The 22,377-nt window shown below is 38.0% G+C and overlaps 1 protein-coding gene across 19 annotated transcripts in view; it reads right to left on the reverse strand.

Annotated features, from left to right (window-relative positions):
* HERC1 (HECT and RLD domain containing E3 ubiquitin protein ligase family member 1) overlaps positions 1-22,377 on the reverse strand; it is a 224,822-nt gene that overhangs the window by 92,086 nt on the left and 110,359 nt on the right. For 11 of the 19 annotated variants that reach the window (XM_070054346.1, XM_070054339.1, XM_070054349.1 and 8 more), the window contains exons 23-27: positions 19,735-20,074; positions 19,180-19,300; positions 11,211-11,262; positions 3,408-3,676; positions 103-318 (exon numbers count right to left, since the gene is read on the reverse strand). In XM_070054346.1, coding sequence (XP_069910447.1) covers positions 103-318; positions 3,408-3,676; positions 11,211-11,262; positions 19,180-19,300; positions 19,735-20,074 — 998 coding nt within the window. The remainder of the gene's footprint in view (positions 1-102; positions 319-3,407; positions 3,677-11,210; positions 11,263-19,179; positions 19,301-19,734; positions 20,075-22,377) is intronic. The other 8 variants (XM_070054352.1, XM_070054347.1, XM_070054350.1 and 5 more) reach the window with 1 other exon arrangement.

Consider the following 22,377-nt stretch of genomic DNA (forward strand, 5'->3'; position numbering starts at 1 on the left):
ATATTTCTAAATCTCAATCATAAATATCAAAGAGTTTCATGTCATGATACTGGCTTTGTAAAAGGAGAGTTAAAATTTGAATATATGAAAGGTGTCATCTACCTGATAGTGATGCAAACGGCCACTCTCTCCTTTGGTTCCTGAGTGTCCAACAGTGCCTAAACCAAAACACCCTGCTAGAAACTGCAGTCTCACAGATGTGAGCAGTGTGGATGACTGGAAGCCTGATCCTGACCTGCTTCCTGCCAGTGAGATGCTTCCTTTTTCCTCCATTCCAGACAACAGAACAAGGATCTGGTGAAGTGCCTCTAAACGAAGCTTGAGGGAAGAAAACACATTTTAGATTTCTTCACTGAATTCAAAGAAACTCTGTGTATCACAGATAACATATTACTTAGCACAAAGAAAATTCTGACATTTCCTAGGAATCTACTGTTAAGATAAACATTTTATTATTATTTTATCAAGATATCTCTAAAACCTGTATTAGCACTCTCATAGAGTTAAAAGAGGCAGCAAGGGAGCCAGCGCTGTGGCATAGCAGGTAAAGCCACCGCCTGCAGTGCTGGCATCCCATATGGGCGCTGGTTTGAGTCCCAGCTGTTCTACTTCTGATCCAGCTCTCTGCTATGGTCTGAGAAAGCAGTAGAAGATGGCTCAAGTCCTTGGGCCCCTGCACCTGCATGGGAGACCAGGAAGAAGCTCCTGGCTCCTGGCTCCAGATCAGTACATCTCTGGCTGTTGCAGGCATCTGGGGAGTGAATCAATGGATGGAGGACCTACTGTCTCTCTCTCTCTCTGCCTCTGCCTCTCTGTAACTCTTTCAAATAAAACAAATGAATCTTTAAAAAAAGAAAAAAAAAAGAGGCTGCAAGGTACAATGGGAAAACTAGTATATCTGGATGTAGTAGACATGGTTTCAAGGCCAGACTATTCTACTTTCTGTGTGACTGTGGGAAAGTCATTTAACTTTTTAAGTCTCAATTTCTTTGTGTGCAAAATGAGAACAACAGTACTTTACCCTAACCTATTTACAGGAAAGATTTGTGAAAGTTTCACAACCATAAGGTGGTATTATTACTACTTCCTTTATTCATAAAAAGGCTATGTATAAAATGAATACTCTTTAGCACAAGCATTAGAAGAACTAATGCAAACCCTGGAAGGTAACAGAATATGGCTCAAGTAGTTGGGTCACCGTCACTCAGTGGGAGACCCAGAATCAGTTCCAGGCTCCTATCTTCGGCCTGGTTCAGTCCTGTCTTGCTACGGGCATCTGAGAAGTGAAACAGCAGACAGAAGATTGATGTTCTCTCATTCATTCATAATCTCTCTCTGTCTCTGTCTCTCTCAGTAGGCAATTAGCCTAGTGGATAAGATGCCTACCCACACTGGAGTGCCTGTTAGATTACTGGTTCTAGCTCCTGACTCCAGCTTTCTGCCAATGCAGATCCTGGAAGGCAGTAGTGCTGGCTCAGGTAATTGGGCTCCTGCCACTCACACAGCAGATCTGGATTGCATGCTTGACTTCCACCTTTAGCCCATATCATTAAATCCCAGCAGCTGAAGGTTACTGGGGAGTGAATCAGTGGATGGGAGCTGTCTCTCTCTGCCTCTATAATAAAAACACTTAAAAAAAAAAAAAAGTGGGGCCAGCACTGTGATGTAGCGGGTAAAGCCCCCACCTGCAGTGCTGCATCCCATATGGGTGCTGGTTTGAGTCCTGGCTGTTCCACTTCCAATCCAGCTCTCTGTTATGGCCTGTGGAAGCAGTAGAGGATGGCCCAAGTCCTTGGGTCCCTGCATCTGCGTGGGAGACCCAGAAGAAGCTCTTGGCTCCTGGCTCCTGGATTCAGATCACTGTAGCTCCGGCCATTGCAGCCATGTGCGGAGTGAACTTGTGGATGGAAGATCTCTCTCTCTCTGCCTCTGTCTTTGCATCTGCCTCTCTGTAACTCTGCCTTTCAAATAAATTAATAATTTTTTTTTAAACAAAGTATCAGAAGTACTTGTAAATGGCTTTCTCTGTGGTTCTCTAACTTTGTACCTCTCTTTCCTAGGAGGATACTACCCATCACTGCAGTTGATCAGCATATCCATCTTCTTAAAGAAAAGTTCTGATTTTTAAATAGCTTTATATCTACAGAAGAGTTATAAAGATGCTATGAAAGAGTTCCAATACACCTGTCCCCTAACTTCCTCTAATGTTAATGTCTTCTGTATCTATGACACATTTACCAAAACTAAGAAATTTTTTTTTCAAAACTAAGAAATTAACATTGGCTCAATACCATTAACAAAAAGCCACAAACTTTTTAAAAAGAAACCCTTTTTTGCTCCAGGATACAATCCTGAATACCACATTGTATTAGGTTGTCATGTCTTTTGAGTCCCCATCAGTTTGTGACAGTTCCTCAATCTTTATTTTTCAAGATTTTGACACTTTGGAAGAGCTATTCTTCTATTAAATAGAATGTCCCTAAATTTGGTTTTGCCTAATTTTTTTTCTTAAGCCTAAACAGGAGTTACAGATTTGGATGAAAAATACCATTAAGTTAAAGTATTCTCATTGTATAGTATCAAGGACTCATGATATCAGCATGACTTATTACTGGTGATGCTAATCCTGGTCACTAAGCTAAGGTGATATCTGTCAGGTTTCTGCAATATTAAGTCACTATTCCTTCCTTTCCTGCACTCTATATGTTAGAAGCAAGTCACTAAGCCTAACCCACCCTTATGGGAGGAGAATTACTTTACCTCTTAAAGGAATAACCTACGTACATGTCAAAACCACAGTAACTAATACTTGGGAGGAGATGATTTGAGGTTATACAACATTCTGCGCTTGACATTCATCAGTGGGTCTTACCTGTAGCAACTATTACTGTGGGGTTCTAGGCTAAGCTAGGTATACAGTTTATACTGAATTACATGCATCAAAAATGGAAACAGTTTCACTCCAGCTTCCAGGAGCAAGGGGAGATTTATTATTAAGGTATCTTGCTCTAAAAGAGGACAATTTAAAAATGCACTTCTTCCCATTAAGATACCCACATCCCCTATCAAAATACCTGGGTTCAACATCCAGATCTGTCACCCACATAGGCGACCTGGATTGAGTTCCCTGTTCCCAGTGTCGGCCCCAGCCCTGTGGGCTTTTGGAGAGTGAACCAGTGGTTGGGAGTGTTTCTTTATCTGTCCCTTTGTCTCTCATATTATTATTTTTTTTAAATGTTTAATGTGCTTTTTCCAAGTTTGAATAAGATATGCTGTTCTGGTTAATAAAGTAATGTCAAAAAACTTAGGTGGATGAAAGGAATAGAAGAAAGGGAGCTCTTTCCATTATTGTACATTTAGTGGTTCAGCTTCAAGTTTCTCACAAAGAATAAACATCAAAGACTTACTTCTGCTCTTAACTGCTGCTGTTCCATTGCAATGATGGATGCCTGGGGACTCGTAGACATACTTTCCTCTGGCTCTTTAAAACCGGGGGCATTCCCCACATCTCCACTCACAAAGCTTACAACATTTTCAATCAAAGTGTGAACTCCCAAAGACTTTGTAAGATCAAAATCAGACTCAAAGGAGTAAGAAGAGTTACACAGCCAGTCTCTGCTGTATTTCAGGCGAGTCCAAGAGTCACTCAGGGATTCCAACTGACTGTGCACAGGACCTATATACAAACAGAACAAACGTGCCTCAATGGTAAGGAAGCAGGACACACACTCTTGAAATCAGATGAGAGCTGAGCGCTGCTACCATACCAACCGGTGAGAAATGGATACTCATGTTTGAATACATGCATGCATTAAGTGAATCTGAGCAAAATGCTTTGGTAAAACAAACAAACAAAACAAAAACTAGAGCAATGAAGGAAAATAAAGGGAAAGGCCTGTTACATGTACCAGTGTCTTTGTAAGCGCTTTAGCAACACACTGCTGCAGACAAAGAAAGGCAGAAGCTGCTCTCAAAATGCTTAGCTTAAAATGCTCTGCAGTATTAAACCAGATTATCATTTACAAACAAAAAGGAACTAGGCACTTGGGACACTGCTGGTAGGACCTACTGAAAACAAAAAGATTTCATCTGATTTAACATTATCATTGAAAAAGGTAAGTTAAGACTGCACAAAGTGTCTACATATCTGCAATGAAACATTATCAAAAAATGAATATAGAAGGGCAAGTAAACTTACACAAAAAGGAGACACAAAAATCACCCTTTGGGTTTCATTAATATAAGGAACACATTCACTGTCATGTGCATATTTACTGCAAGTTGTTTAACTCCTATATAGAGGAAGCAAAGTTTCACAAACAAGAATATGTGAGATTTACTGTAAAGTGACACATAAAATTACTAAGTGGCATCACAATAGTTGCTAAATGGGTTTTTAGTTTCCTTGGCCAGTATTTTTAAGCTAAAATCTTTATATTATGTTGTAATATAATATAATATATGTAATATGTTATATATTAACACATTTGACTACAGGAGCAACTGTCCAACTCATATTAACTTTAAATAAATACAGATACATTCAATTCTTGTAGTTTTGTCTTTAATTGATCTCAGGTACATAAATTTGATTAATTATAATCTTTGGTTCAATGAAATAGTCTCATCATTGATTCACCAATGGCCCACTTTTATATTTATATGTTTATTTATAACACATACATGTGAACAAACCTGACAATATAACTTGAATTCATCTACTTGTCCTGCCTCCAATCCATCTCTTCCTGTCTCCTCCTATCTAAGGTTTTATTATCTTGAAGTCTGGGTTTATCACTCTCCAGCTTTTACAGCTATTAAATATTGTTTTATACATGTTCCTAAGATGAATACTATTTAGTATTAGTTGTTTTTGATTTACTAATCAAACAGTATCATCTAAGTAATCTTTTTGGATATACTTTTTATTTAATATAACATTGCTAATATTCATCCACATTACAATGTGTAGCCATGGTTTATTTGTTTGTTGTACAATATCCTATCACGTGAATACACTAAAATTCTCTATTAGGGATACATTAAGGTACCCAATAAAATATCCACAAAAAATTATATACTGTTATATAAATGGATGGGAAACTTTAGGAAGGTAATGACTTTAACACTTCTGTCCACAGAGAAGATGAACACAATATTAAATATTTTATTGTTAAACTACTACACATTGGTGTTGCTTAAACCCTATGACTTCAAAACCAGACACTGAGAATCATTACAAGGGCCTCATATTATTAAGTAACTATGAAATAACCTATATGCATCCTAGTAAAAAATTTAGAATGATATACATGGTTTATCTGCATTCCATGTTTCAGCAAGAATTCTTCAGATAAAAAAGTTTAATTTTCAGTGTTATTGAATTAAAAAATAAAAACCAACTGAAAATTTCCCCCAATACTCTAGCTGACTATTCTTTCATATAACGTAGAAAAGTATTTAAAAATAATATCACAGGTGCATAATGTATTAAAGTTAAAATATTTAAAGAACAAAGCAGAGGCTTATTGTTTTAAAAAGATACAAAATATTTTTCATTTCATTAAGCTTCTAAAATTCAGAATCCAAATTTAGCCTTATTTTAAAAATGATTGAACACTGTTTCAATAATAAAACTGTAGAATAAAAGATTCTTCTGTTTTCCAATACTTATAAATTACTCTTCAAAATGAAAATAAAATGTGCAATGAGCTAGTATTAGAACCACAGAAGTAAGAGATTTTAAATATCACCTAGTCCAATTTTCTCAACTGAGGAGAAAGAAGCTCAAAGGAATTTATTTGTCAAATTAATAATACAATTGATTAATTTTATGGAAGTAATCATATATTCCTATTACTAACCAACCCACAAATCTGTGACCCAATGGAAATTTCAATTGCCTGCCTATATAAAGGTTCAGTCATGAATCTGCCAAGAATGTACTGCCTTCATACATACAAATATTCTAGGGAAGGCTAGTCAAGCCCCATACTAAATCTTCTCTGCACTTAAAGTGGGAGGCATCAAACTGTTTTCTATGAAGTGTTATACATAGCATATATTTTAGGCTTTTCAGGCCATAAGGTATCCGTCACAACTATTAACTCTGCCCTGATAGTGTGAAAGCAGCCAGGCAATATATAAATAAATAAATGCAGCTACATTTCAATAAAACTCAATATACAAAACAAGCAGCAGGCAAGACTTGGCCTGCAAGCTGAACTTTGCCAATTTCTAATTTCAAAGATGAAATTTACTAGATGTATCACCCAAATAAAATTTTTTTAAGATTTATTTAATTTATTTGAAAGGCAGAGTTTCAGAGACAGAGGGAGAGACAGATCCTTCATCTGCTGGTTCACTCCCTGAATGGCCACAATGGCTGGGGCTGGACCAGACTGGAGCCAAGAGCGTGGGACTCTTCCATCTGGTTCTCCCATAAGGGTAGCAGGGGCCCAGGCACTTGGGCCATCTTCCATTGCTTTCCCAGGCATATTAGCAAGGAGCTGGATCAGAAATAGAATAGCTGGGACTCAAACTGATGCCCAAAGGGGCTACAGGCGTTGCAGGGGGCAGCCTAATTTACTGTACCACAACACTGGCCCTCTAAACAAACTTGAATAAAATATAAGAAAGAACAAAGGTAGGCATTTGACATGGCAGTTAAAATACTGCTTGGGTTAGAGTCTCAGGTCCCATCATGGCTTCCTACTAATGTGTACTCTGGGAGGCAGCAGGTGATGGTTCAAGTGCTTGCGTCTCTACCACTCACGTGGGAGACCTGGATTAAGCTCCTGGCTACTGGCCTTAGACAAGGCTCAGCCCCACTGGTGAAGGCATTTGAGCAGTGAACCAATAAATGGGAACTCTATCTTTGCTTCTCTGCTTTTAAATATTTACTAGATAATTTTTCTTAAAAAAAGAAAACAATGAAGGCACTATACGCAAGTATTTGGATCAACAAATAAAATAATTTGGGCCAAAGTATTTAGTCTGCCATCAAAAATACTTGGAGCATGAAATTTTATAGTAGAAATGGAAGATGAAAACTTTAATTTAAAAAATTATAATAATTCAATAACTTCAGTTTCACTTGGTATTGTTTTCTCTCAATACAGAAAATCTTGTATCTAAAAAGCGTATCAAAAGCTTCTTCATAGTAACTGAGACTAAGCCCAATTCTTATTTAATAAGAATTCAGTTACCTACTATATAAAGAAAATATAAAATCCAATAAGACAGTTTTGAGACTGTTTACTTGTCCTTACAACTCTGGTTCTTAAATGGAATTTTCAAAATGAACATGGCAGAGCTGCAATACATACTTTATAAACCATAAAATATGTAGGCAAGCTAAAAGGGAAAAAAATTAAACATGCCATCATGTACTTGCTTGAAGCTCTTCTTTTTTCTGGGGCTCAACTGGCCAAAAAGGAGTAAATACACTACCACACAAGAATCAGAAGACAAAAGGAGAAATTTGATACAGGAGACAACATTTACATTTGTTTTTCTTTATATAATCTACTTTGAAATGCATAGATAAATAGCATTTCACCCGTACATGTTATACCATAATATACACATGTTGATAAATGTTCACAGTATTAATGTTAGCAGTAAAACCCTAACATATAAAGACCTGGAGTTAGGGGGAGGAATAAAATCATATTTTTAATTACTAAGATCCCTGATGTTGCTTCCTAAATTATTGCTTTGACAGCCTACCATATTTAACCATATCATGTTCAACTTAAGAAAATTTGAACAAAATGTCTGCAGGAGTATTGTCATTGTCATTCTGTGAAAAACCAACTCAGTTCTGCACAATCACAGCAAATCTCTGAAGTGCTCATCAGTATGCTAACATATTTTGACAGTTTTTATCCAGAATTATAACAGTATGTTATGAAAACTAAATATGTTCATATTTGTGAAGTGCTTAGAACCACAACTGGCATATACTAAGCAGTTTGTAAGTGTTTAATAAATGCAAATTTCATATTGTCTCTGAGATACTAAGCACAAGAAATCCTGGTTTCATCTGCCTCTTTTTAAAGTAATTTATGACACATTTTTGGTTTTAGAATTTAGCTTTGATGTCTCTGAAAAGCAGAGCAAGGTGGCTGAGCTAAAGGGACTTGCCTACAGGACTCTGCCCTTTTCTACCAAATGTGCTTGCTTGGACTAAGGGCTGGATCAACTATGAAACAGTAACTGAAGTGGGAGAGAAAAAGGAGCAATCATGGTTCAAGAGCATGAATCTTACTATCCTCAAACCCAAACACTGAGATTATAGGCAATAAATCCTTGAAAGGAAGAGTCTCTAGAGGTATGACAACAGTAGCTGAAATCATGTGTACACCATTAGTTGTAACTTATACATCCCTTTAATTTCAGCCAACAGAATATAATTAAACATTGTTATTTTTCTCCTATTCCTCTTATCAGCTGTTTAGGAACTTAGGACCATTAATAATGCAATAATGCATTATTAATAATATTATTCCAATTACATTCCAATAATGCATTATTAATAATAATTGCATGAAGGAGAAAATGTTACATTTCCTCCTCAAAACTGTGGAATACAATAATAAAGAACATAGAAGAATTCTCACTTAAGCAGACATTTGCTTGTCCTTCATGGCTCAAGTCAGAAACAGAACACCTAATGGTTTTTATGGCCCCAAATGATGCACATAACTTGGCAGGTTTGTCTGCCCAATTGAAGATAGACATATTAAATACAGCCCATGGCATCTGGTCCATAATGATAGCAGATAAGGAGGAAATGTAAGGTTTATTTTGCCATCAATTAAAAGAAACAAAATAACTCAATTGGTCTAGGGTAATCACTAAATATATAAGATTTTTAAAAATCTTCATCAAAACAGAATGTCCTAAATGTATTTTCAAAGTTAATTTCTTTTGAAGAAAGACACTCGTTATAGGGGCAGAGCGTTTGTTGCAACAGTTAAGCTGTCATTTGGGATGCCTGTATCTCATATTAGAGTGCCTGGGTTTGAGACCCAGCTCTACTCTCCATCCCAGCTTCCTGCTTGTGCACACTTGGGAGGCAGCAGGTGATGGCTCAAGACCTTACCACCTACATGGGGGACCCCAACTGAGCTACTGGTTCCTGGCTTTGGCTTAGCTCAGCCCTGGCTCTTGGAGGCATTTAGAAGTGAACTGATAGATGGGACATCTTTCTCCGTCTTTCAAAGAATACATAAAACATTTGAAGACATTAAGTATACTAAGTGTACATTTTAATAGTTTATAAAATCTAGGACTCAAGAAATTCAAAAGTAGTTATTTTGACTACTCTTTCAAATATAATAAGTTTTAACTTTAGAGTCATTTGTCCTAGAGAAAAATAAGCAAATATTTCCTTGGGAACATTAAAATGAAATGATTACCAGCATAACGGTACACCACATTAAGTGACATGATGAAAATTTATGTAACTAGTTTGCCTTCCTATTCTAACTTCTATAGTGAGGAATTAAAAAAAGAAAATTATTTTTCCATGAGGTCTAAAATTTGCTCTTTTGTTTTCAACAAAATAAAATACAGTAAGTTCATGGGTGCTGGTACTACCCTGAGCTCTTTGGAAGAGACAGTTTATTCATAGACAACATTTGGATTAATGACAATTCATTTATATCTATTTAGATCCAAAACTACAGGAAATTTACATGTAGTTGAAGGACAGTTGGTTAAAAATTATAGGCTACTCTTAATACAAAGATAAAGATGCCACTTTGCTTTATTCCAAAGATAGTACTTTGCTAATGCTGACATGGTTAACAGAGACTGAAACTCAAATTCATATTTCTATACATATGACAAAGACTTGGAAGAAAATAATTATTATATCCTACAGAGCTATCACTTCTAAGTATAAATACAATTAGTATAATAAGACACTCTCACTACAGCTAGGTTGGATCTTGCATGCTACTCACTAAGTCTGGTGTCATTTTCTCTCTAGCATCAAATGATAGACATTTATTAATATAATATGGAACTTCTGGCAAAAATATCCACCTAAGCCAAACAAAAATTAGAAAGAGTGAGCTTGTTCCAAAAATTCAATTCACAAGTGAACTGCCAATTTTTGAAGTATTATAAAATAATAAAATGTATTAGAAACCCTGCATCTGTGGTATATTACAGTCTCAAAAGATTGTTCAGTAAAGAAAGTCACAGCTCTTGTCCTCATTACTTGTAATACTTCAGTAAAATCATTCTGTCTTCCAATTATAATGAAATGATAAAATATCACCAAATTTTATTTTATAGAAGTAACAACGCTTCTTCTGAGTTACATACATGAAAAAAAGTGTGCGTTTCTTTCCCTCTTCAGTTTTCCCTCATTTCTCAGTGTTCTCCTATAGAGGAGAAAGCTAACATTCTACCAAGGAATATATCAAGAGACAGGTTTGATTTTGAAATATAAAATATCTAACATCACAGGAAAAATGTTTTCCAAAGACTTCTAGAAAAGTTCCAGTAGTGGCAATTTTAACATTTTCACAAACACAGCATAATTTTAAGTAAAAGAGCCAGTTAATAGAGAATAATACTTAAGAAAGTTTCCACTAGTCCTTGAATTTATATCATCTAAAACTGTTCTATTCCTCTATTTATACATACAACCACAAGCTAATGTATTTCACATATATTATTAAGACAGAGCTTCTAATAAAATATCTTAATTCTTGATGACACTCTAAAGCTGTCCTACATGAAAATTTTTTTAAAAAAATTATCATATGCTTTAAAAAACCGAGAGGAAAGCACAAAAAATACAAACTTTCAGATTGTTTGTGTGTGTGTAGGATATGAACAGGGTAAAGAGACACCTCCCCCTAACACCACTTAGGGTATAGCAACTCTATCAGAGAGCTAAAACATGGAAACTCATGCACATAATACCATTCCCATAACAGAATGCATTTGTTGAAATTCTACAGAATTTTTAAAAAGTTAAAATATATCACGAATGAGAAGCAGAATTGATCATTAACTCCTACACTTGCCAGATTTTAAAAAGCATTATTTTAAAAAATGGTCTTATTTTTAACTATGTTGATAAAATTATCTTTTGGAATTACGTTTCAATGACAATAATATGCAAGAACATGAAACACAAAAATAACTTAATTTAACCAGATATTTAATATCTTCTTAATATTTACCTCTCTTTCTGTGAGATGATGCCAAATCCAAATCAACATTCCGTCTGCCACTCTATTAAAAGCAAAAATATTCAGGGGTGAAAAGTATTTTAAAATTTAATAGAATAATAGAATGAAAATAATTATGCAATTCTAGCAATGCCCTATTAATACACCAATTAATTCAGATTAACAACAAAAGTTGCAAAACCCACTGACATCTGCTAAAAGAAGACAAAGCACATTAACTCTGATACAAGCCAAGGTGTACATTAACATTGTAAAGTACCTAAAGGTTTTCTTTCTTTCTTTTTTTTTTTTTTTTTGACAGGCAGAGTGGACAGTGAGAGAGAGAGACAGAGAGAAAGGTCTTCCTTTTGCCGTTGGTTCACCCTCCAATGGCCGCCGCGGCTGGCGCGCTGCGGCCGGCGCACCGCGCTGATCCGATGGCAGGAGCCAGGAGCCAGGTGCTTTTCCTGGTCTCCCATGGGGTGCAGGGCCCAAGCACCTGGGCCATCCTCCACTGCACTCCCTGGCCACAGCAGAGGGCTGGCCTGGAAGAGGGGCAACCGGGACAGAATCCGGCGCCCCGACCGGGACTAGAACCCGGTGTGCCGGCGCCGCTAGGCGGAGGATTAGCCTAGTGAGCCGCGGCGCCGGCCTTAAAGGTTTTCTTTATTGTTACCTTTTCTTTGGAATCTTTATTTTTTATTACCCAGACACAATATGATCTCCATATCCCATTAAGTCCCAAGTTTTCAATTCTGTGACATAATATTTATTTCAAAGTTACTAGAAGTCTTAATAGGCCCTAGATATAGGATGATGAGACATAATGGGTTTAATACCCTACAGATGCCAGAAGCTCCTGCATCAAAGTCTCATTTCCCCAAGTTACTACTTCTTCCTTTATGTTTACTATCCTTTCTTTTCAAAATTCCCACTTGTCTTGTCTAGATATTTACAATAAGAAGATCATCTGATGAATATCTAGTAACAGAAAAAAGACATACTCCTTTTGATAGAATTTTCAAAGATCTTAAAGTGTTTTACAAACTTGTTCAAACAAAGAAATCTCAAACTGGTAAAATTCCAGGCATTTTAATAAAACAGTAAAGGCTCTGAGGAAGAAGAAAAGTATATTTTTGTGGGGTCTGTGTTCAGGGGGTAGGAGGGAATGTTGTAGACAGTCATTTGCTCTGTCCATATATATAGCCAACCAGGCACATTGACATGACATTATGGTCTTCAATTGTACTCTATCACACAATTTAAAAGTCTGCAAAGTAAGACTCTAGAAGTGATCAAATAGATTCATGTGGGACATGTTATTGTAGAACATCTTTCCTTGATCACACACAGACACATGTACCCACAATGTAGATAAACATATTTTGTCTTCCAACTACCTATCCATACACCAATAGAAATAAGTATATTCTCAGGTCATTTGGTGTGGATAAAACATCAAATAGTCATCACATTAGCTCAGGAAGGCATCACTGTGTGATTCAATAAAACATTTTCATCACATAGTACCTTTGCTGTGAAGGTTTAAGGAAGAAGTTTACCTCAGGTCATAAATTTACCAAAAATATTTGTGTTTTTCTTAAATAATTATTTTTGTCCATTTTCCAGTGTTTTAAAGCTGTCGATCCTGTAACTTCACAGTATGCCTTTCCTGTTCAGTGGCCTTCTCTAGCAGAACACCACAGGATATGCACTGAAATGCGTAGACCTGGGCCAGTGCTGCCGAGGATCCGGCAAAGCCACTATCTGTGATGCTGCCATCCCATATGGGTGCCAGTTCATGTCCTGTCTGCTGCACTTCCAATCCAGCTCCCTCCTAATGGCCTGGGAAAGCAGTGGAAGAAGGCCCTAATACTTGGGTCCCTGCCATCACATGGGAGACCAGGAAGAAGCTCCTGGCTGCAGGCTTCATTGCGGACTTCCGGGGAGTGAACCAGCAGATAGAAGATCTCTCTGTCCCTTCCCCTCTCTCTGCAACTCTTAATAAATAATCTTAAAAAAAAGTGTAAATCTTACACAGGTCTTTCTTTTCTTCCTTTTCTTTTTTGAGCCCTAATCAATTCACCTAATGTGTCTTTTTGTAAACTATTTACATTTGTATGCTAATTCAAATCCTTTGAGATATGAGGGATCAAGAAAATAGAAGTGTATAGTAAGAAAAGTCAAAAAGGATGGCAACTACTCATCAGGCTGTTTCATTTAGTTTGGTACTTTCTGCTTATTAAGGCAAAAATAGATAATATCACATAACACACTTATGAAAGATTAAAACAAGGATTTGGCAGTGAAATGGTTAACTTCACTCATTTTAAAAAATACATTTCATGGGGCCTGCACTGTGGCTGTAACTGGTAAAACCACAGACTACAGTACCAGCATCCCATAGGGGCACCAGTTCGAATCTGGCTGCTCCACTTCTGATGTAGCTCTCTGCTATGTACTGGGAAAGCAGCAACGATGGCCCAAGTCCTTGGGCCCCTGCACCCGTGTGGGAGACCCAGAAGAGGCTCCTGGCTCCTGGCTTTGGATTGGCGCAGCTCCAGCCGTTGCCGCCCATCTGGGGAGTGAACCAGCAAATGGAAAACCTCTCTCTCTCTCTCTCTCTACCTCTGCTCTCTGTAATTCTGCCTTTCAAATAAATAAAAAAATCCTTTTTTAAATAAATAAATCTTAAAAAAAAAATGGGGTTTCTTTAAAAAATACGTTTCATTCACTAACAACTTAAAGGAGACACTACTGGTTATCAAAATACGAATGGTAATCTAAAGTAACAAATTCAGAATAAAAAGGCAACCTATTTCAGCTCAAAGAACCAAGCTGCTCCCAACGCCTGGTTCTCTTCATCTGCACCTCAGGGCTCTCTGAAGCAGAAGGCTGAAGGCTCAGCCCAGATCTCTGTGTATCTGCAATGGAATCTGCTCTCCTTCTAGTACTTGTCTTCTCCATCTTTTATGACTCTATTGTTCTAAATATTCCATTAGAAAAGATTATCATTTATTTTAATTATCCTCTTATTTTGTAAAAATTAAGTAATCAAAAAACCCTAAATGAACACTCTTAGCTCTAAATGATCTTTTCTCCTCATTTATAATTTTCAAAATGTTTTAAATTGTGTTGCTGTATTTGTTCTTCACAACATCACAGTTGAGGCAAGTATAACAAATTGTGTTAGTTCTTATTTCAAAGATACAGAAACTAGGACTCAGAAAGGTTAAATGTCTTATCCAAGTCAAAGACCACAGTGAGCTTCCTGCCTATTCTAAATCATTTCATGGTTTCCAAAAAGTAGGCTGTTCTAACTATACCTATTCTGGCTCCTTATGCTTTCATTTCCACTGAAATGAATTATCAATATTTATAATATGTGGCCGGCGCCGCGGCTCACTAGGCTAATCCTCCGCCTTGCAGCGCCAGCACACCGGGTTCTAGTCCCAGTCGGGGCGCTGGATTCTGTCCCGGTTGCCCCTCTTCCAGGCCAGCTCTCTGCTGTGGCCAGGGAGTGCAGTGGAGGATGGCCCAGGTGCTTGGGCCCTGCACCCCATGGGAGACCAGGAGAAGCACCTGGCTCCTGCCATCGGATCAGCGCGGTGTGCCGGCCGCAGCGCGCCAGCTGCGGCGGCCATTGGAGGGTGAACCAATGGCAAAGGAAGACCTTTCTCTCTCTCTCTCTCTCACTGTCCACTCTGCCTGTCAAAAAAATAAAAAATAAAAAATAAATAAAATATTTATAATATGTAAAGTATTGTGAAGAAAACATCAAGGACATATAGAAAAAAACATAATAGCAAAAAACTCTAGGAAACTTTTTGGAAGGATATACTAACAATATTTAACTAAGTCCAACAGAGATAAACTGTTAATGGTCTATTAGAGGTCCTGACAAATTCTAAGAAGATAACAGGAAGTCACCATGAGCAAATAATGGGTAAGTTTTCTGGAAGAGGTAACATTTTATCCAGCACTTAGCAGAGAACTAGGACTTTAGTAAAGAAGCCTAGGTGACATTTAAGGCAAACAGTGCTTGAGCAGAATCTCAAGTATGTTCAGGGTCCGGCAGACAGACTGCTATGGTAAAAATGTTGATTACTGCAGGGAAAAACTGATTCCAAAAGCAAACAGGTGATAATTTCCAGATCTTTAACTTCTGGGTAGGCAGTTCAGAGTTTTCTGAGTAGGTAGGTAGCAGGTGTTTTGCTGTTGTTCTTGTTGATGGTGTGTGTGTGTTTTCAAGAATTCTAACTGTGGAAATAGTACCTAAGGAATAAAATTGGAAAAAGTACGGAGATCCATCTGAAAACTCTAGTCCAGGTAAAGGTAATGAGGGCCTGAACTGAAAAATGGAAAGTCCTGAATGGACATAGAAATTCTGCCACAGGGGTGGGCATTTTGCCTAGCAATTAAGATGTTACAGAAACCTGGGGTGGGAAAACTTCCTTCATTCAAACAGGCACCAGAGACACTGGAGGATTGAAAGCAGTTTTTTAACGCCAGCAGGCTCAGCAGGAATCATTTCCTGAGAACTGAGTACTAAATCCAAGTTTCTTAGAATATTTATAGGTTCATCAGTGTCATACCTTAACCATTACAGCACTCATGGGGTTAAACTGCAGCCCTGACTTAGGACCATTTATGGGGAACTGGCTACGTGACTCCAGACCACTCTTGCAGTGGTTGGTGGGCCTGGTATGTTTATAAAAGAGATATCTGGAGCAGATTTATCACTGGAGTTACAGAAAGCAGAGAGGAGGACATCTTCCTTCCCTGGACAACATGACTGTGGGCATCTGCTTCACCAGATGATTGTGAGCAGCCACTTTTCAAGGTCAGTACCGGGGGTCCACTTTCCTTCCGGTGTCTCCAGTTGTGGCTTTATTTCTTCTACAAAGACATCAGTATCCCATATTGGAATGCCTACATTTGATGTTCCTTTTCTGGCTTCTGATTCCAGCTGCCTACTAATGCAGAGTCTGGGAGGAAGCAGTGAGTACTGGCTCACATAATTAGGCTCCTGCCACCCACACAGAAGACATGGATTGAGTTTCTAGCTCCTGATTTTAGATTGCCCCAGTCCCAGCAATTTAGGAATAAACAAATGGATGGACTTCTCTCTGTGTGTGTCTATATCTCTCTGAGTGTCTGTCTCTTAAATCAATTTTGCCAAAACAAATGACTATTTATAAATTAAAAAAATGCTTCCTGGGGCTAGCACTGTGGCATAGTAGGCTAAGCCTCTGCCTACAGTGCCAGCATTCCATATGGGTGCTGGTTCATGTCCTGGCTGCTCCTTTTCTGATCCAGCTCTCTGCTTATGGCCTGGGAAAGCAGTGGAAGGTGGCCCAAGTGTTTGGGCCTCTGCACCTGCATGGGAGACCCAGAAGAAGCTCCTGGCTCCTGGCTTTGGACTGGCTCAGTTCCAACTGCTGCGGCCATTTGGGGAGTAAACAGCGGATGGAAGATCTTTCTCTCTGTCTCTCCCTCTCTAACTCTACCTCTCAAACAAATAAATAAAATCTTAAAAAAAAATGTTTCCTGACCGCCTACCATATGCCACGAACTATTATAGGTGCTTGGGATAGATCAGTACAAAAAACAGCAAAAACAACTGATGTCTTTAAAGAGTTTATACATTAGTATAAGATCAAAGAAACTGATCCATGAATATATAAGTAAATCACATGATAATTGACAGATACTATGAAAAAAAAAAACCAGTAAGGCAAAGGAGATTGTGCAATTGGATGGGAAGGAAGACTGCCATCTTATTATTATTTTTATTTATTTATGAGAGGCATAGAGACACACAGACGGAGCTCCTATCCCACTGGTTCACTCCCTAAATGACCATGATGGCCAGGACTAAAGCTGGGCAGAGACTGAAGCCAGAAGCCAGGATTGCAATACAGATCTTGTCACAAGGAAGGACAAGGCTCAACCACTTGAATCATCACCAGTGGCCCCCAGAGTCTGCACTGGCAGGAAGCTGCAATAGGGAACCAGAGCTGGGCTTCAAACCCAAGTACTCCAATGTGAGACATGAATATCTTAGCTGCTGAGCTAAATCTCTCCTCCAAAAATTGCCATTTTAATTAGAGTGACCAGGGTAGGCTTCAACAAAAAAGAAGAAATATCAGAATGAAAACTTGAAGAGGGAGGGAATTAGCCTTAAAGATAACAGTACTCCCATCAAAGAAACCGTCACATCAAGGCCCTAAGGGAATCTTGTATAGTACGTTCATGGAACAGCCAAGGGTCCAGGGTGGCAAAAGAGGGTCATCAGGAAGGAAAGCAGCAGAAAAGGAGATCACAGGGAGGAGGTGACAGAGCCCGTAGAGCCTTGCAGATCCCTTCCATAAGGAGTTGGGCTTCTATCCTGAGAAAAAGTGAAGTCATCACAGCTTTTTGAGCAGATAAGTGAGATGATCTGTTTTAAAACTATCACAGGTTAGAATACTAGATCAGACTGACTAGATTAGAAAAGCAAATGGACAGAGAGTGGAGGGCATGGGTGATTAGCCCAACTAGTTAAATGTTCATGTCTCCTATTGCAGAGTCTAGGTCTGATTCCTAGTTCCTGACTCTAGCTTCCTGCTAAGGCACATTCTGGAAGACAGCAGAGATGACTCAAGTAATTGGGTTCCTGCTGCTCCTATGGGAGACCTGGACTGAGTTCCCAGTTCCTAACTTTAGCCCAGGTTAGGCCTGGTCTGCTTCTCATCATTGCAGGCATTTGGGGGAATAAATGAGAGGACTGGGGAGTTGGCACGTGCACCCTCTCTTTTTCTCTCTCTTTTCAACATCCCACTCCTTGCCATGTGCGTGTGCGCACACACACGTGCGCACACACACACACACACACCTCAAAGAAATAAACAGGGACAGAGAAAACTTCCCTAGATTGTAAAACTAGGAGTATGAAGTAGGGGCAGAGATACTAATGAGGATGAAGAATAAAAAGAGGATGTCTAAACAATAATATGGTACAATGAAACTTTGCCTGAAGACACTGTTCAACTTTACTCAGATGAGTAATATTTATGCTTAGAAGTTTCCTTTCAAAAATAGCTTTTTGTTTATATAGCACTTGACCCTTCACAAAAATATTTTAAGAACTAAAAGTGGAGTTTATTGATCATTCAATTCCAAACGACTAGTGTTTTTATTTCAGCTATCACATGACACAACCAAAGCCTCACAGCACTTCAACAGCAGAAACAGCCGGAAGCCAAGTCTGACAGACTGCTGAATACACAACAGGCACTATCTTCACATCACACAATGGGACACAAAAGCAAAGAGAGGTCACAGGACACAGAGTCACACGTAAAGCAAAGGAAAAGCCAAATGAAAACAGCCATCAACTTCAAGTCTGAAGCTCTTCAAATAGTAGTGATCTTTTAAATAGTTGGCACTGTATTTTTTACTGGTCACACTATAGCACACCTTTATGTTTTCCTTTTTCTATAAATTGGCATTTTATTTGATTTTTACCCTAAATTCTTGTAGTTCAAGGCATTTTTTGATAGATACTTAGAACTTATAAAAGATTTTAAGTAGAGGAGACAGATTTGCATTTTAGATATGTTATTCTACTGAAATATGGAAAGTAGGCACAAAACGAGGAGTAAGTCACCAAATTTGATGGCTTCTGCATGAGAGAAGCAACTCTGGGAAAAAGATGAGTTCGGTTAGTGTAAGACTGGGGTAACTCAAAACATTCAGATGGAATCTATCAAGGAGTCAGATATGTGAATTTAGTGTTTAAGAAGAAATCAGGACTAAAGACAGAAACCATTAACATGCAATATAATTATCTATGCAATACAGTCATCTCATTTCTGCTCAACCTCTTTAAAAATATTCTTTAATATGTTAAACACACTGCTTATTCTAACTAAATCTATACCTTATATCTATACCTTAAAAATAAAAATCCTTCTTTACTCAACCTAGGTTTACCTACCAGGGTATAACCTTCTTCATCTGATTCAGGCTGAGACAAGTCAGATTCACTCCTTGATTTGATCAGTCTATAACTGGGACTTGCGTGGACTAGTCGGCTCTCTGCAGTAAGACTTTCACTCCTGTCTCACATGCACAAAAAAACAATTTTTTATTTCAGACTGTTAATAAACATAAAATTGAATGGAACTAGTAGCATAATATACATAGTGAGAGAAGTCATTATGTCTCTGGATGGGAAATTTGGACTCTTGTCTAAGCACAAAGCCTTTCTCAATTATATTGAAATAACTTGCATGCCACCCACTTATACAGATGCAAATAACTTCACATGTTTTTCAACTACTGTTATTTATGCATATGAAAAATTACACCTCTTCATTTAATCAGAAATTCATACTTCATGTTCAGTGAGTACCACTTTTAAATTAATTTGCATTTCCATTTCTATGTTGGTGTTAATTTCAGAAGAACAAAGTAACCTTGAGAAGAAACCATTTCAATGCATACAGTAAAAGGGAGACAGGTAATGTTTTAAGTTTCTAGTCAGGCGTACCTGGTCATAAGTCCACCCCCTTCAGAGGCACTTGTTGAAGGCTGTTGTAACTGTCCTTCTTCCCTTCGCTTCTGAAGTTCATCAATCACAGGACTTACTCCTAATATTAACAGGGCACACCGATGGATCACAGAGTTGCAGGCAGCGGTATACACATCCTGACCCTCAGGAAGGTCTGTGCTGACCCTTCGCTCTTGCTGAGACTGAGGAGGTGGATCATCAGCTCGAGCCCCAGACCCAGCCCCACTGTTCATTCTATCTCGGTCTCGGCTACGAGCTACTTCACGGGCTGAGAGGAAACACTGAAAGATTTCTGTAACATGCAACACAAAAACAAGGTCTTAACACATGGGGAGACAAGAGCAAAGAAAATAATAATAAAAATAGTCAAAAAGTTTGGATCAAAAACTTAACAGAGGGAAAAATTAGTTTTTAGACATTAAATACAACATAATTATTTAGTAAAAATTAAAATATATTTTAAAACATTGTATTTTTCATAAAATTATAATAGGAAATATTCAATATGCCTTTATGGAATTTAGATTCAGCTAATTCTATTTCAAATCTTTTTTTTTATTTGAAAGATAGAGTTATAGAGAGAGATAGAGGTCTTCTATCTGCTGGTTCACTCCCCAAATGGCTGCAACGGCCAGAGCTGAGCAGATCCAAAGCCAGAAGTCCAGGCTGCTCCACTTCCCATTCAGCTCTCTGATAATGTGCCTGGAAAATCAACGGAAGATGGCCCAAGTGCTTGGGCTGCTGCACCCACAGGCAATACCTGGATGAGGCTTTGGCCTGGCGCAGCCCTGGTATTTGTAGCCATCTGGGGAGTAAACCAGCAGATAGAAGATCTCTCTCCTTTCTGTCTCTGCCTCCTGCCTCCCTCCCTCCCTCCCTACTTCCTTCTCTCTGTCTCTCTCTTTTTAAATACATAAATCTTTTTTAAAAATCCACTAAAGCCTGTGAAGCTCTAGCCTGGAAATAAATAACTGCTTATTTCCAAAATATTTAGAATCTTGCTATGAAAAATGTCAGGTTACAAAAGAAACACAAAATTTACTTAAGTTACATTAGTTAAGATGAATAGCTCCCTTTCTCCTTCAAAAGTCCATATAATTCCTAATACTTCTACTTTACTGAATCTTAAACACATTAAGCAAGTGCAATACCAAGGGTCTTTGTGGAAAGAGAATCTGGTTATAAAATGAACAAGACTGCCTGCAGGCTTAAAGCAACACCAGCAGGGCCCACTTGATGGCAACCCTTCCCCACTTCACAAGTCTAAGAAGTCAGTGTAGTTAACAAGGTCTGATGCGATGGAAGATATTTCACAATAGCTAATGAATTTTGGCTCAAATTTGGAGCAAAGACAGAATTCTTCATGGGAAACTCAGGCAGCACAGTGGGAAAAATACTAGGTTCATCTGTTAATATGAAAATATAAACTTTAAAAATAGATCTATGTATTTTATAGAATTATTATTCATTATGCTGCTGAAAGTCCCTAATTTTGTAAAAATCAAAGCAACAAACAACCTACTCTCTCAGAGTCCAGAGCAAGAAATCAATGAAAGTAGTAAACGGAATGGTCACTGGAGTTTTCAGCAGACATACTTCCAATTCTAGCTGCTACCAATTGTGGCCCCAGGTACATAATTTTGCCTCCTTAAACCTCAATTAATACATGTTTAGAATAGGGTGATCCTAGAATTTATCTCAAAAGATTGTTGTAAGAATTAAACTAACCTATGTGAAGCACTTGGTCCAGTGTCTGGCACATAATTTAAGGTGCTGCAAAATCATAACTGGTCTAAATTATTCCCCAGATGACTATTATGCTTTCCTTTTCTGAAACTGAGAGCTAAATTTTGTACTATGTTTTTCTCTTCAGCCTTTGCTTCCAGGAATTTCTAGACCCTCTTTTAAGTTCAACTGCAAAAGTTTCCCAGCCTAAGTTTTTAAAATACAAGGGTACTTCAGAAAGTTTGTGGGAAAATGGAATTAAAAGGTGAATGTGGGGTGGGTGTTGGGCTCAGTAGTTAAGATGCCCACATGCCAAGTCAAAGTACCTGGGTTTGATACTTGATTGTAACTCCTGTCTGCAGCTTCCTCTTAATGCAGACACTGGAAGGCAGCAGTGGTAGCTCAAGTAATTGGATTCTCGCTACCCATATGGGAGATCTGGATTGAGCTCCCAACTCAAGGCTTTGCTCAGTCCAAGCCCCAGGATTTGGGAAGTGAACCAGCAGATGGGAGTGTTACAACCCACCCACCCACCCCCATAAGTAAATTTTTGAAAAGATGTTTATTTTGATGCAAAAAATGTTCAAACTTCATTCATAGTTGTTATGCATTTTCCATGAACTTTCTGAATACTCCACATGCAATTATCCTCCCTTCTCATCTCCAATCGCCTCTTTTCTATTTGGATATCATCATTTTCCTTTGGTTTAATTGGTTTTTAGTCTCGATTTGAGCCTCTGCTCAATCTGAAGTATGAAAACACAAATAAATTGATGTTAAAGTAAATGTCAAGCTGATTGATATACGCAGGCAATCTCAACATCAAATGCATAGTTGGCCAAAATGTTCTAGGTTACAGATTGAATATACACTTTAAACTGAAATAGCCAAATCAAT

This window comes from Oryctolagus cuniculus, chromosome 12 (genome assembly GCF_964237555.1).
Source record: "Oryctolagus cuniculus chromosome 12, mOryCun1.1, whole genome shotgun sequence".
Taxonomy (NCBI): domain Eukaryota; kingdom Metazoa; phylum Chordata; class Mammalia; order Lagomorpha; family Leporidae; genus Oryctolagus; species Oryctolagus cuniculus.